This window comes from Castor canadensis, chromosome 13 (assembly GCF_047511655.1).
Source record: "Castor canadensis chromosome 13, mCasCan1.hap1v2, whole genome shotgun sequence".
In the NCBI taxonomy this organism is placed as follows: domain Eukaryota; kingdom Metazoa; phylum Chordata; class Mammalia; order Rodentia; family Castoridae; genus Castor; species Castor canadensis.
In genome coordinates, this window is record NC_133398.1 from 7,623,476 (window position 1) to 7,638,987 (window position 15,512).

Below are 15,512 nucleotides of genomic sequence, written 5' to 3' on the forward strand. Positions count from 1 at the left end.
CACATGAGTTGTCTTGGGCAGAGCCAAGTATTGGTGAAGACCACTTCCACTCCTACTTCACCCCTTCCTGAGAGGCCTGGTGGTGACCCCTAACCTGACAGGGGTCAGGCCACCGGACTAGCCTACCTGGCTCTTATAGTTGTCAATCATCCCCTCGTAGTTCTTCACCGACGCCTTCAGCTGCTGGACCTCTAGGTGGGCCTGGTTGAGCTTGTCCTCCATCGGGGCGAAGCTAGCCTAGAAGGGGCAGCTCATGAGCAACCAACAGGAAGTATGCAGATCACGTGGCCTCCCAGAAACCAGCAAAGGAAAGGACCCCCTTACTCTAATCCACACTGCAGTTTTCCCTCAGAAAGGCTCCAGAGAAAGACTCCTAATGTGATCAACTCAACTGATGAGAGATGCAAATAAGTGACCTTTCTTATTCCAAAAGCAAGATACAATCATTAGAAGGGCTGGGGATGTAGCTCAGAGGTAGAGTGCTTGCCTAGCATGTGCAAGGCCCTGGGTTCCATCCCCAACTCTGAAAAAAATTAAAAACCAAGACATACCAATCATAAAGCTTAAGCCTAAGACAGAAAACTGTATCTATCCATACAGGCACACACAGACACATAGTTCTGTAGCTATATAACTTTTTTCGGCAATGGGATAATACTGTACTTACTGCTTTGCAACTGTTTTTTTGGTTTCTTGAGACGGGGCTTGCTATGTAGCCCAGGCTGGCCTCAAATTCTTAATCTTCCTGCCATGAGAGGCTGACCCCTCAAGAGCTGGGACTGTAGGTATGTACCACCATGCCCAGCACAACATTCATGTTGTGAAATCCTTCAAGTCACTCATCTTCTCCTCTACCCAAATGCTCACCTTCAATAGATCACTATACCTCATTGCAATGCAAAAAATAAGTAACTTGAAAAAAAAAAAAAAAAAGATAAAGCTGTAAAAACAGACCTAAAAAGATGTTCATATGGTTTAAAAAAAAAAAATGCAAGGAATGCTTGCCTAATCAGGCATAACCACCTGGGTTCAATCCCTGGCATCACAGAGGAAAATAAAAAAGCTTCAGAATAATGAAGGACGATGGATGTGTTACTATGGGGGGGGGAAGAATCCACATTCATTGTTAACGAGACCTTCACTTCTGTATCACACGTCTGAAGTGGTTTTTATCTACTTTTGTGGTGCTAGGGATGGAACCCAGAGCCTAGCACATGCGAAGCTCACGTTCTGTGTTCTACACTAAGCTACGCCATTCGCTTCTTCTACAATGGCTAACCTTTTTCACTGTGAGCATACCTGACTTTGTAAATATGCTCCCTAATAAAATACACGTCTACAGACATCATTTTGAGTGGTTATAGTGTATTATACTACACAGATATAACAGGCTACCATTAATCCCTAATTGTTAAGATTTGGAAGATATTTTTAATTTATCCAACAACCGCAATACAACAAATAAGATTCTAATACACTCCCATCAAAGTGGCTAAAATCAGAGAAACTGACAATACGAAGTGTTGCTGAGGAGACAGGGCAACTACTCTCATGTACAACTGGTGGAACATTAAGTGTGTGCCACTACTCTGCCGTTTCGTAACATCCACTGCTATAGCTGAACCTGTGCACACCACACAAAATACTTCAAAGTATATACCCAATCAAGTGCACCAATATGTGCACCAAAAGATGCTCACAGAAACACTGTAGAACAACCCAAATGTCCAGTAAAATGGGCAAGTGTAGTGTATTCCTATAATGTCACACCCTACAGCACTAAGGAGGAATAAACTACACACAACAAGGAGGGCTCACAAATACATGCTGAGTAAAGCCACACTTTACTCAGAGTAAAGAGTAAAGAGTCCAAAATGTAGAACTGGAGTGCCTCAAGCTGTGGAGCGCCTGCCTAGCCAGCTTGAAGCCCTGAGTTCAAACCCCAGTACTCCCAAAAAGAAAAAAAAATAGTACAAAAAGTGTAGAAATCTATCTCTGGGGACAGAAGTCAGGATAGCAGTTACCTTTGCATGGGGGAGGTGAGTTACCAGGAGAGGTCACCAAGGTGCTGGTGAAGTTCAATCAGAGAAAGCAATAAGCCATGTTCACTTTATAGAAATTCTAGGATTTATATGCTTTTCTATGTTACACTTTCTTTTTTTGTTTTGGTGGTACTGGGGGGTTTGAACTTAAGGCCTCACTAGGCAGCCACTACCAGCCCTACAGTTTCTTAAAATCAATCTTACTTAACAAGGAAAAATAAAATCAGAAAAAAATAAATAAACCTAGCCAGGCACTGGTGGCTCATGTCTATAATTCTAGTTACTCAAGAGGCAGAGATCAGGAGGATCACGGTTTGAAGCCAGCCCAAAGCAAATAGTTCATGAAACCCTATCTCAAAAAAACCCAATACAAAACAGGGCTGGTGGAATGGCTCAAGTGGTTGAGTGCCTGCCCAGCAATCCTAGCAAATGTGAGGCCCTGAGTTCAAGCCACTCAGTACTGGAAAAAAAAAAAAAAAACACAATCAAAGCTATCTCTGAAATGTCACCTCTGGGCCCAGCATGATGAGAGAGTATATCATGAGAGGCCAAGAGCTGGGGCTCCAGTCAGACTCAGGTTCAAATCCCAACTCCAACACTTCCTAGGGCAAAATCCTGGTAAGAAATTTGATTCCCTCTAAGCCAGTTTCCTTATTATTTTTTTTCTCAGTGCTGAGGAATCAAACCCAGGGCTTCACACACAGTAGGCAAGTGCTCTACTACTGATCTACATTCCAAGCCCAATTTTCTTATTCTTGTCTTAAAAGATAATCATCACACCACATGTGAAGAGGCCCAGCATTTCCCCAAGAGAGCCAAGGTTAACTTCAAAGTCAGTTCTGTTTTGTGGGCACAGGCTGAATTCATCATTTCACATGCATTACCACATTCTCACCAGTCCCTCCTTTTTTCCCCACTCAGAGAATTTGCAGCAATAATCAATGAACGGTCTCACCCAGTCCCCACAGCTAGTAAGAGGCAGAGTCAGAACCCAGTGAGAAGGACCCAGGCCTGCCCGCCCTTGGCCTTGCTGTTCTCCACCCAAGTGCCCTCTCCAGGCCAGCAGACCTTCAGCCTCTCGTTCTCGAGCTTGAATGCGGAATACTCGGCTGTCTGCCGGTGCAGTCTTTCCACCAAGCTGTCCCGGTCTTCCCGCATCTTCTCCTCCAAGGTTTGTTGCTGGTTTACAAGATCTGTCACCCGGCTAGAAGGATGCAAAGGGACAGCAGACAGAATCAGTTTCACAGTTCTGAGGAGCCCAGGCCTTTGTGGGGAGTAGGGCCAAATGTCCCTCTCCAGAACACTTCCACTTCCTGGCAAACTGCCTGCCTGCTCCCCAGTCTCCATACCAAGCAGCAGCTTTCCCACACCTGCTTCCATCTCCAGGTGAAATCCTTTAAGATGCATTACCTATCTCCCATGTTCCCGTGTCACCCCCCTCTAAGAAGCCATCTATAGTTCAATGAGTCATTAAGATTTAAGTGTGTCCATTCTGGTCCTCCCACGAGGCCAGGCCACTCTCTGAAGTCAAGGACACAGTCCTTCTCTGGCACTCCCAGTTCTCTCAACCCATCAGGTCTTGGTGTTAGGACAGATTCCTCTGGAATCTTTCTCTGAAGTCCCAGTCTGGTGGTCAGGCACACTGGGCTTTTAACCCCCACAGCAAGGGCAGGTGCCCCAGCTGGCTTATTCTTGTGTATAAGCACCCAGCGGGCACAGGCAAGAACTGCAATTCAATGACTGTGTGTGGGAAGAGGCCCAAGTGATGGCAAAGAAGCCAACTGGGGAGCTGGCTGTGCCATCCAACCTTCTCCCTCAGTCTCTCAGCAGGATTACCATCTGCCAGAGACCAGAGACTGTGGCTGCGTTACAGTCCTGAGGCTCACAGATGCTTAACCTATCTCGACCTCAAGCCATAAAACCTTCATCCAACCTCCTCTTTCAGGATTTTTTATTTTTACTGTTTTAACTATTATTAATTTTATCTGTGCTACTGGAATGGAGCCCAGAGCCTCTCGAATACTAATCAAGTACTCTGCCACTGAGCTACATCCTCCGCTGCACTCTCAGAATTGTTCCCTTAAGAGTCTACCCAATCAACAAATACTTATTGAGGACTGACTAGGCCCAAGCATATATCATTTTACCTGGCAAACTTCTCCTCACCCTTAAAAACCCAGTTCAGCCAGGCTCTGGCTCATACTTGTAATCCTAGCTATTTGGGCCGAAATCAGGAGGATCAAGGTTCCAGCCCAGCCTGGGCAAATATTTCAGGAGACCCGCCCCCCCATCTCCAAAATAACCAGAACAAAATGGAATAGAGGTATGGCTCCGTGAGCACCTGCTTTGCAAGTGCTACACTTAGTTCAAACCCCAGTCCCACCAAAAAACAAACAAACAAAAAAAAACCACCTAGTTCAGCCCCTCCCCAGGACATCTCTTCCCCAACCCATCTCATTTGTTCTGTGGTACAGATATCCTTTCATCTTAATGATCTGTTTTCGCCCACTAGAAGAAGAGTACTTGGAGGACAGCACCCAATACTCAGTAGGCTGTCAGCAACACACCAAGTTGAATACAGAAAGACATTTCCTTAGGGAAGGCTTTCCTGACCTGGGAGACTATATTAGTCCAAGTCTCTTACAGCCCCAATTTTTTCTACTGCAGCACAAGGCAGGGAACGCATTTGCCTTACTGTTGGAGAGGCACACAGCTGGTATATGGGAGAACCTCCACGTATTTCAGAAGGAAGGAACAAATGAATATGGCTGACCATGAGAATGACCAGGTAGTCACTGCTGAACAGTTCACCAGTGGCAAGAAAGGTGTCAGTTCAGTCACCTCCAAACTGGAGGCCACTGTTACTTCTACTGCCCTGCCATACCTGCTGATGGGTGAGCACTGCCTAACAGCTGCTGTCACTGGGCATACAACAGAGCACACAAGAACCACCACCTGTGCCATGCCCCCAAAACAGGAACATATCATGTGCTGTGCTGTAGAGTAGGGCCAGGCTCATGCCTCCCCAACAGAAAAAGCACGTCCCCTGAAAGGTGCCTGCCAGTGGAATAGAAGCCACAGGGATGGAACTGGAGCCTGGACCAGTTCCAAGCAGAGCCCAGCTCAGGGCTGCCTGCATCTCAGTCCAGTGCAACCTCAAACAGGAAAGACCATAGCAGACTGGTGAGCCTTGAGACCTTAGGGCTCCAAGCTCCTTCCACCTGACCCTCAAGTCCTTTGATCAGCCTTCTCTCAAGACTAAAGCAGAAAAGGAAAAAAAAAAAAAAAAAAAAAAGACTGAAGCAAAGACATACTCATTTAGGACAATAATTTCCAGCTCGAGGTCTCCTTTGTCTTTCACAACCTGGTTGTAACGGCTCCTCCATGATTCCAGAGTGGATAAAGCTTCAGCAACATAAAGATCCTGGAAGACAGGACAGCCTGGTGTCAGTAACTGTGGGGCTGGGACACTTAGCTGACCCTGACCCCAATATCTGGCCTCACCCTGTAGCACCTCCCAAGGTGGGGACAAAGAGCACAGGGACAAAGTGAAGTGAGAGCCCAGCTGCCACTGCCAACCTCCCAGCCTCACATGCATCCTGAGCACTCTCCCCACTTCTAGATCATTCACCCTTTCCACAACCAGCATCGCTCCATGCAACCACTCCTTCCCTCTGGTCTATCTATCCCACCATCAAGCCTTCCTTGGCAAGGCCAGAGGCTAGGCCCCAGGCCTACTACCTTGTCGGCAAGTTGCACGTGCAGCTGCTCGGCGTACTCCTCGCTCTTCTCGGCTCGCTCCTTCTGGGCTCGGATGGCCTTCTTCAAGGTCTCTTTGTCTCGGTCTCCCTTCTGCTTCAGTTCCTTCAGCTGTTCCATGATGGCCTCGACTTCCGCTTTGTGCTGGTTCCCACTGCGCTCCAGGTTCTGAGAGAGGGGTGGAGGGAGGTAGAATGAGAGAAAGAGGACAGAAAGGCAGGAGGAGGTAAAGCGGAAGGAGGAGGAAGAGGAAGAAAAGAGCACAAGTGGAGAGAGAGAGAGAGAGAGAGACAGAGAGAGAGAGAGAGAGAGAACAGGTCATCAGCTTTATGAAGGCTTCAAGTTCCCCTGAGGTGGACTAGAGCCTTGGTCCCCACATGTTCTCATAATACTTCCTGGATGAGTCAGACCACTGGAAATTTTTTGTACTCCTTCTCTGAACTACTGGCCAAGTGGTCAGATATCCCCAAGTCACTCAGAGCTGTCATTACAGAGAACTCTATGAGACTACTGTCTTCCTTCAGGTAGGTGAATTGAGGGCCTAAGGCACTTAGTGACAGGTCCTGAGGCATGGCGCCCAACCTTGTCACTGCTGGGAAGAGGGCACCCAAACCCTCCAGGCTCTCTGTTCACTGCACTTGCCATTATCCTAGAACCACTCAGGTGTACAAGGACTTTGGCAGCAGCTCTCCCAGAAAGCTCTGGGGCACACTGTCTAGTATGATCCCCCGGACTAGACCACTGCCTTCAGATGGCCAGAGCCTGCCTCCTCCTTTCCCACTTGGAGGCCAGCAGGTACCTTGATTTGCATGCACAGGCGACTGTTCTCAGCCTCTTTGCACCGAAGCTGTGCCTGTAGATGTCCACGCATGGACTCCATGGACTTCGAAAGCTCAGATGCTGTCTTTGCTTGAGCCTAAGGAAAGACAGAGAAAGTGATAGACCAAGGTGGCTTCTATAACCATGCTACCCTGTGTGCATCCAATCTTCCTTAATCTTGGAAGCTAAGAAGGGTTGGGTCTAGTTAGCACTAGATGGGAGAAGATGATAAGGAGCCAGTACTGGGCCAACTACAGCATACCCACTGGGCTCTATTGGCTCATCAAAAGGTGCAAGTGCCGGGCACGGTACCTTCTCGCATTGTATCTCCTGGAGGAGCTCTTCCACCTCCTTGTCCTTGTCTTGCAGCAGTAACAGCAGGCGCTGAGAGAAAATATACACTGTCATGTGCCTCCTGGGATGGGCAGAGGCCCAGCCCAGGAAGGAGAGAGAAGTGTGAGTTCCTGGCCAATGGGCCCTGAGGACCTACCTGACACACAAACTCACTGGCTCATGTCACAGAGACCCAAGTAGGAAGCACCTAACATGTATTTTAAATTTTTTTAAACAATTAACGTTTTCCAGTTAAAAAACAAAGTAATGCTAACAGTGGAAAACACTGAAAAACACAATGATTTAAAGAATCCCCATAACCCTCCTCCCCAGAGAGAACCACTATTCAAACACAGTGAAAATCATGAGTATTTAGTTCCATAACCTACAATCCCACAATTACTGTAATGTCCTTAATTTAAACATTATCATCATTATTGTTGAACCTCCACATTCCTTCCACATTTACACTGGAAATACTGTGCATTTTCCACAGTAGTGTTTGGTCAGGCAGCAAGGCCAAGGGCCATGCCTTATGAACCTTGGCCTTTGCCCTTTTTCCTTTCTTAGAGACTTATAAGCGCATTAAAACATCAAAGGCTCTCAAAAGTCTTGGGATTAAGAAGCCTGTTAACTTTAGTTCAGGCTAGTCACTAGTTTCCCAAATTTGTTTTGCCATTTTGTTTCTTACACCCATTTCTTAACACCATGAGGAACTTGAAGTCCCATGGAATATGCTGCCTTGGGAGAGAATCTTATAATTGCAATTGTTGAGTCAAAAGGTATGTACTTTTTGATGGCTTGGAATCCATAATACAAATACAAATAAATACAAATACAAGTTTAACAGAGCCTAAAGATTTATAAACCTATCATCCTTATTACCATCCCTCATGTCCAGTTTTGTGGCTCAGCTCTCAAGTGATCAAATGGACATGCCTAGGAGAGCAGGCAAAGCAAGGGATGTCAGCCTATTTTAAGGATTGTGACCACCCACAGAAATGCCAGAGCAAGTGCTCCAGCCCTGGGGCATCCCTTCAGCACATCACTCTGAGCCCAGCCCTCTGGCTGTCTGTACCCACTAGAGCCAACAAGAGGTGCTGTGGTTACCGCTTTCTCTGAGTCCGCCTCTGCCAGCCGTTTCAGTAATGCACCTTGTTGCTCCATTAGTCTTTCGGAATCCTTCAGGAAGATGAGGGAGAGCCAAATCATAAAACGAGAAACCCAAATCCTACTACCTCAATTATTTTCCTTTTCCAAAAACTACATTCCTAACTTTAGAAGTTACATATGAAGTCTCATTATGAATTCCTGATTATGAAATAATGTCCATACCTCACCCACTGTTAACAGTTTAACGAAGGTTGTTCCCATCCATTTCCTGTGCATTAACATTTACCCCCACCTGGAGAAATATTACCTCTTTTTACGATGAGAAGGGACTAATATGGAATTTTACATAAATGATATTATACTGAATTTTATTGCAACTTGATTTTTTAAAGACAGCTTTATTGAGATATAAACTTGGACGCCATGCAAGTTATCCATTTAAACATACAGCACAGTTAATAAGAATACTGCATCATATACGTGAAATTTGCTCAGAGCTCATGTAATCCCATCACACAAAAAAGGTGACTAACGTTCTTTTTCTGAAAAAGAAAAAGTTCACTAAGGTGATCAATTGTTTTTTTCAGTATGGGGTTTGAAGTCAGGGCAACCAATACTTGCTAAGGGGCTGCTCTACTGCTTGAACCACACATCAGCTAAGGTTATCAGTGTTAATTAGCTTGACTGTGATAATCATTTCACAATGTCCATATCAAATCATCTCACTGAACACTTTAAATATATACAATTACTATTTGCCTCAACACAACTAAAAGAGCAAATTAAACAAATGTACAATTCAATGACTTACGGTATATCACATTATTAAAACTTTTAATAAAAAACCATATAACATATAAATATATAAAATAATATAAATATAATATATAACAGTACATATAAAATATAAACATATTGTAACATATAAATATGAAATATATATCATATAAAACTTGCCATTTTAATGATTTTTTTTGGAGAGACGGGTTTGAACTCAGGGCTTCAGGCTTACAAAGCAGGCACTTAAAAAAAAAAGAACAGGCACTTTACAGCTTGAGACAGTCCTCCATTTTGCTCTGGTTATTTGGAGATGGGATCTCTCGAACTATTTGCCTGAACTGGACTCCCTATCTCAGTCTCCCAAGTAGATAGGATTATAGGCGTGAGCCCCTGGCACCCGCTCAAAGCTTTTGAGCCATTTTTAAGTGTACAACATTAAATGCAGTGAAGATTAGAGATAGGTTAGAGTGTACTAAATAGGCATTTAGTACACTGCAAACAGTACACAACCAGGCTGGGCATGGTGGTGTAATCCTATAGGCCCAGCTACTCAGGAGGTAGAGGTAATAGAATTATGCACTAAGGCTAGTTCCAGGAAAATCACAGGGCCCTACATAAAAAATAAACTAAAGCCAGGCACAAGTGGCTCATGCCTGTAAAATCCTAGCTACTTGGAGACAGATATCAGGAGACTTATAGGTCAAGGCCAACTCAGACAAAAAATGAGGCCCTATTTCAAAAATACTCAACATACCAGGCACTGGTAGTTCACTCCTATAATCCTAGCTACTTAGGAGGCAGAGAATAGGAGGATCACAGGTCAAAGCAGCCCAGGCAAATAGTTCATGAGACCCTATCTCAAAAATATGCAGCCCAAAAATGAGCTGGTGGAGTGGCTCAAGTGGTAGAGCACCTGCCTAGCAAACATAAGACCTTGAATTCAAACTCCAGTAACCCCAATAAATAAGTAAATAAACTCAAACCTAAAGGGGATAGAGGTGTGGCTCAGGTAGTACAGTGCTTGCCTAGAAGGCATGAGGTGTATGAGGTGCTAAGTTCAAACTCCTGTACAACCAAAAAAAAAGTGCTCAACCATCACCACTATCTAGTTCCACTTTTTTTTTCATCCCAAGAAGACCCTGTGCCCAAATAAGCACCTGGACTTCTCCCTTTCCCCAGCCCCTGCTAACCATGAACCTGGTTTTTGTCTCTAACCTATCTCTAATCTTCACTGCATTTTTAACTTCTCCCCAAAGAAGGAGAAGGATTCTCCCAGGATTTGCAATGCAAACACTATGGCAATGGGCACTGCTAGACATGTACAGAAGTGTCTCTCTAGGGATGATACAAAGACAAGGGCTGGAAGCAGGGTTAGAAGGCCTATCATTTCTGATTGAAATGCTCCACAAAACACCTGCACATGGGTTGGTGGAGTGAATCAAGTTAAAAAAACAACAAAAACAAAAACAAAATACTCACTGACTCACAAGGCCACAGCAGGACATAAGAGTACTGGCTTTCCCACATTCACCAGGCCTAGGCAGCCAAGGCCTTTGCCAAGAGCACACCTTCTTTAACCTTTATTTGTCTAATTACCATGGAAGCTCAGCATCTTCTCAGATGCTTCTTAGTCTGTTAGCCATTTAGGTTCCTCTGCCTTTACTGCTTGCTCTCCCCAAGCCCATTTCCTCACTGGGCTATATTTCTGTGCCTATCCTGATTCTCTTCCCTGGCTCCTGAGCAAAGCATCCCTTGAAGGAATACAGCCTGAAAACTCAAAGCCTTAAGCCTTGAAGACAAAAATGATGTCATACAAATACTGTTGAATGAACACAACAAACCCAGAAGAAAACATATACAACAATACCATTCATGTAAATTTTTAAAACATGCTAAATAACACAGTTGTTTATGGGGGATACATATATAAATAAATAAAAACTATCGAATTGAAGATATAGGTTCTCTCTAAAGGAGAGAAAGGTAAAATTATTTCGAAAGGAGATTTCAGGGTTTGATAATGTGGACAAGGTTTTGCATTGAAATCTAGGATTTTGAAGGCACCAGTATAACACTTTTTATTATTTTTTTATATTAATTTTTTTCCATTTTTAAGACAGAGTCTTACTATGTAGTTTAAGCTGGCCTCAAACTCCTAATCCTCCTGCCTCAGACCCCTGAGTGCTAGGGTTACGGTGTTTACCACCATGCCCAGCTATACATTAATGTTTTAAAAATAAGAATAGTTAAGGGCATGGCTCAAATGGTAGCGTGCCTGCTTAGCAAGCGTGAGGCCCTGAGTTCAAACCAAAGAACTGCCAAAAAGGAAGAAAAAAAGAAAATAACCAGAAGAAAATGGACTGGATGCATAGCTCAAGTGGTAGAGCACTTGCTTTGCAACCATGAAGCCTGAGTTCAAACCCCAGACCCATTTAAAAAAAAAAAATCATTTCAGACTGGGTGTGGTGGCACACACCTACAATCCCAGCTACCCAGGATGGAGGCAAGAGGATTGTGAACTTGAGGCCAGCCTGGGCAAAGTTAGCAAGACCTTATCTCAAAAGCAAAATATAAACAAAAGGGTTGAGGGCATGGTTCAAGTGGTAGAGCACTAACCCAGCATATGCAAGGCCCTGAGTTCAATCCCTAGTGCTTGCTACAAAGGGGGAAAAAAAAGAAAAAAAAAAAAATGACATTTCACCTCAAATTTTAAGACCTAGCCATCCTTTGAACCCAAACTGTTGATACCATCAAGTCTTTCAAAAATGTCCACTGGGCTGGGGACCATAGCTCAGTTGTGGAGCCTAATATACATGAAATCCTGGTCAAGATATAGAATCAAACTAAAGGTCCATCACAGAGAAATAGATAAGAAAAATGTATACACGTACCCAGATGGATTCATTAAAAAAAAAAAAGGAGGGATGGGGATGTAGCTCAAGGGATAAGAGCACATACCTAGCAAGTACAAGGCCCTGAGTTCAAATCCCAGTATGGCCAAAAAAAAAAGGAAATGTGGGGCAGGGCATGGTGATCCATGCCTGTAATCCCAGCTATTCCAGAGGTAGAGATCAAAAGTATTGAGGTTTAAGGCCAGGCGCTCACGTCTCAAGCCTATAATCCTAGTTACTCAGGAGGCAGAGATCAGGAGAATGGTAGTTCAAAACCAGCCCAGGCAAATAATTCATGAGACCCTATCTTGAAAATACCCAACACAAAACAGGCCTGGTAGAATAGTTCAAGTGGGTAGAGTGTTTGCCTAGGAAGCCTGAGGCCCTCAGTTCAAACCCCAGTACTACCAAAGAAAAAGAAGTACAGAAGTTTGAGGCCAGCCCAAGGGAAAAAGTTAGCGAGACCATATCTCAACAAAAAAGCTGGGCTAGAAGGTACTCAACTATGGTCCCAGTTACACAATTAGGCACAGGTAGGAGAATCACAGTCTCAGAGCAGCCCTGAGCAAAAAATGAAACCCTATCTGAAAAATAATTGAAGCAAAAAAGGGCTGAGTGTGGGTCAAGTGATAGAAAAGGCCCTGAGTTCAAATCTCAGTATGGCCAAAAAGAGAAAAAGGAAATTCTGTCATTTCATCATCATATCCATGAAGCAACATGGATCAATCTGTGAAATAAGCCAGGCACAAGGAGACACACACTGCATCTCACTTACATCTGGAATCTAAAAAAGTCAAACGTAGCCCTAAGGAACATGGCTCAAGTGGTAGAGTGCCTGCCAACCCCTAGTACTACCAAAAAAAATAAAATAAAATAAAAAAATGTTGCCCAGGAGCTCTTGTCCTATTCCTATAAAAGTCAAATTCATAGGAGCAGAGAGTAAAAGGAATGCAGACTACAGGTCGGGGCACTAGGGAGATGATGTGCAAAGGACACAAAGCTTTACTTAGAATGGCATGGCATGGTGGTGCATGCCTGTAATTCCACCACTTCCAGGCTTAGGAAGGAGGATGCTTAGTTCTAGACAGCCCGGGCTAAGTAGTGAGTTCCAGTCCCTATCTTATTTAAAAAAAAAAAAAAAAAAAAAGGCTGGCTACTGGAGAGGTAGAGATCTATAATGATTAAACATAGGCAAACTGATTAAGAGACTCCATCACAGTGTGGTGGCACACACTGTCATCCCAGCTATCCAAGGAAGCACAAAGAGGAAGATCAGAATCCAGGCCAGCTAGGCATAAAGCAATTCCCTATCTCAAAAATAACTAAAGCAAAAAGGGCTGTCAGAGTAGCTCAAGTAGTAGAGCGCCTGCCTAGCAAGTGAAGGCCCTAAGTTCAACCCTCCAGTAATACAAAAAAAAAAAAACCAAACAAAAAACAAAAATGAAGTACATGGTAACTCTACGTAAAATCAATTCATCATATACTAGAAAACTGCTAAGCAGATTTTAAGTGTTCTTACCACAAAGTAAAGTATGTAAGCAACGCAAATATTAATTAGCTGGTTTTATTTATTTATTTATCTATTTAATGATTTTTGCAGTACTGGGGCTTGAACTCAGAGCCTTCACCTTGAGCCACTCCAACTGTCCTAGTTTTGTGAAGGGTTTTTCGAGATAGGAGCTTGCAAACTCAAGCTTGCCCAGCTTGCCCAGGCTGGCTTTGAACCGCGATCCTTCTGATCTCTGCTTCCTGAGTAGCTAGGATTACAGGTGTGAGCCACTGGCACCTGGCTAGCTGCATCTATAATTCCACAATGTTTATCTATTTGAAAATATACTACACTTGTCAACTGAACAAATGAAATGGCAACAGGGTGCTGGTGGTTCACGCCTGTAATCCTAGCTACTTGGGAGGTAGAGATGAGAAGGATCACAGTTCCAGCCCAGCCCAGGCAAAAAAAATTTTTGAGACCCACCTCAATGGAAAAAAGCTGAGCATGGAAGAACACAACTGTCATTCCAGCAATGGTAAGAAGCCTAAAACAGGAAGATGGCAGTCCAGGCCACCCTGGACAAAAAAATCTCCAAAATAATCAGAGCAAAAAGTGCTGGAGGCATGGCTCCATAGAAAGCACAAAACTGTGAGTTCTAACCCCAGTACTGTCCCCCTACCCACCCCACCCTCTGCCAAAAAAAATCAAATGGCTAAGGATATCTTGGTGGTAGAGCATTTGCCTAGAATATATAAGGCTCTAGGTTCAATCCTCACCACTGCAAAAAAATACATAAAAAAAAAAGAGACAGTAAATTAAAAAAAGAAATATTTGGTAACATAAATGTTTCAAAGAACATCTTATATTGTATGCGGCTAGGATTGAACCTAGGGCTTTGTTCACACTAGGCAAAGTCTCTGCCACTGAGCTATACTCTCAGCCCTTTTTAAAATCTCTGGCTTCAGAGAGTATCTATTTTTGTATGTGTGATACTGGGGTTTGAACTCAGGACATCACACTTGCAAAGTAGGCTCTCACAAAGCAGGCATTCTATCACTTAAGTCACACCTCCAGTCCACTTTACTCTGGTTATTTTTGGAGACAGGGTTCAAGAACTATTTGCCTGGGCTGACTTCCAACTCTGATCCTTCCAGTCTCAGCCTCTCAAGTATCTAGAATTAGAGGCATAAGCCACTGGAGCCTGGCTCCAGAGAGTTATCTTCAAGAAAACAAAGTGAGGCCTGGTGAAGTGGCTCAAGTAGTGCTTAGCAAGCAAGAAGCCCTAAGTTCAAAAAAAAAAAAAAGAAAGAAAACAAAGTGATACCACTCAATTTGTGGTCACCAGCCATTACTCATTCTTCCACCTAACAAAAAACACAGGTCTGAGCTGGGAATAGTAGCATACAACTGTAATCCTAGCACTCAGGAGACTGAGGCAAGGAAGTATTAGAGTTTGAGGTCAGCCTAAGCCATAGAGAAGACTCTGTCTCACAATGCAGAAAGGAAAAAAAGCCTGCAGGTCTGGTATACTCTCCTCTGCCCTGTGAACCCCGGGATGGGCTAAAGTACTCTGACTCCCCACTGCCCTTCCACTCACTTCCAAGACCCTTCCCCTGCAACCCAGCTGGGTTTCAACAACAGCCACAGGGAAAAAGCACTTAAGTGAGTTACTTCATGAGATCTCTCCCTGGCCCTCTAGGTCAGATCCTGACAGAATCTTCATTTCATAGATGGAGAGCAGGCAGTGTGGAGGCGTGTGGCAGAGGCCACAGCCAGAGCTGCAACTCTTCAGCAGGCCAGACACTCACCTCTTTGCAGTGCTGTTCCCTCAGCAGGTCTCGGAGGGTGCGGTTGGTCTCCTCAAATGTGCTCAGCTTCTGCAGGAGAAGTTCCTTCTGCCTCGTTAGGGTGTTGATGTCCGTGCAGGTCATTTGTTTCTCCTGGAGAACAAGCATGTCTTACACAGGGCAAGTGAAAAGGGAAGAGGCAGGCTTTGTGGGTTCTCAAGGCACTGATGCCAATAAGTCCAGGCAAGAGGTACTGAGCCAACAGGGTCAAGAGCAGACTTCCTAGAAGTGGGCCTAAAGGGTGGGCCAGGGCTGAGTCTACTGAAGGCAAGAGGTAGAGAAAGGGATGAGAGAGCTCCAGCTCCATGTGGGTGAGTGCAGTGAGGGCAAGCTTCCTGGAAGAGGCAAGGAGCCATTCTCAAAGGCTGATACTTGCAGGAATTAACCACATGCCTTACCTCACTGTGATCCCAGACGACCCATGATGAGATGATCT

General features: G+C 44.4%; 1 protein-coding gene across 8 annotated transcripts in view; it reads right to left on the minus strand.

Moving 5' to 3' along the window:
* Nucleotides 1-15,512, minus strand: part of Odf2 (outer dense fiber of sperm tails 2) — a 35,762-nt gene that overhangs the window by 6,968 nt on the left and 13,282 nt on the right. For all 8 annotated transcript variants that reach the window (XM_020164323.2, XM_020164317.2, XM_020164315.2 and 5 more), the window contains 8 exons: nt 15,038-15,169; nt 8,064-8,135; nt 6,933-7,004; nt 6,601-6,717; nt 5,784-5,969; nt 5,357-5,466; nt 3,111-3,246; nt 127-237 (listed from right to left, as the gene is read on the minus strand). In XM_020164323.2, the coding sequence (XP_020019912.2) occupies nt 127-237; nt 3,111-3,246; nt 5,357-5,466; nt 5,784-5,969; nt 6,601-6,717; nt 6,933-7,004; nt 8,064-8,135; nt 15,038-15,169 (936 nt within the window). The remainder of the gene's footprint in view (nt 1-126; nt 238-3,110; nt 3,247-5,356; nt 5,467-5,783; nt 5,970-6,600; nt 6,718-6,932; nt 7,005-8,063; nt 8,136-15,037; nt 15,170-15,512) is intronic.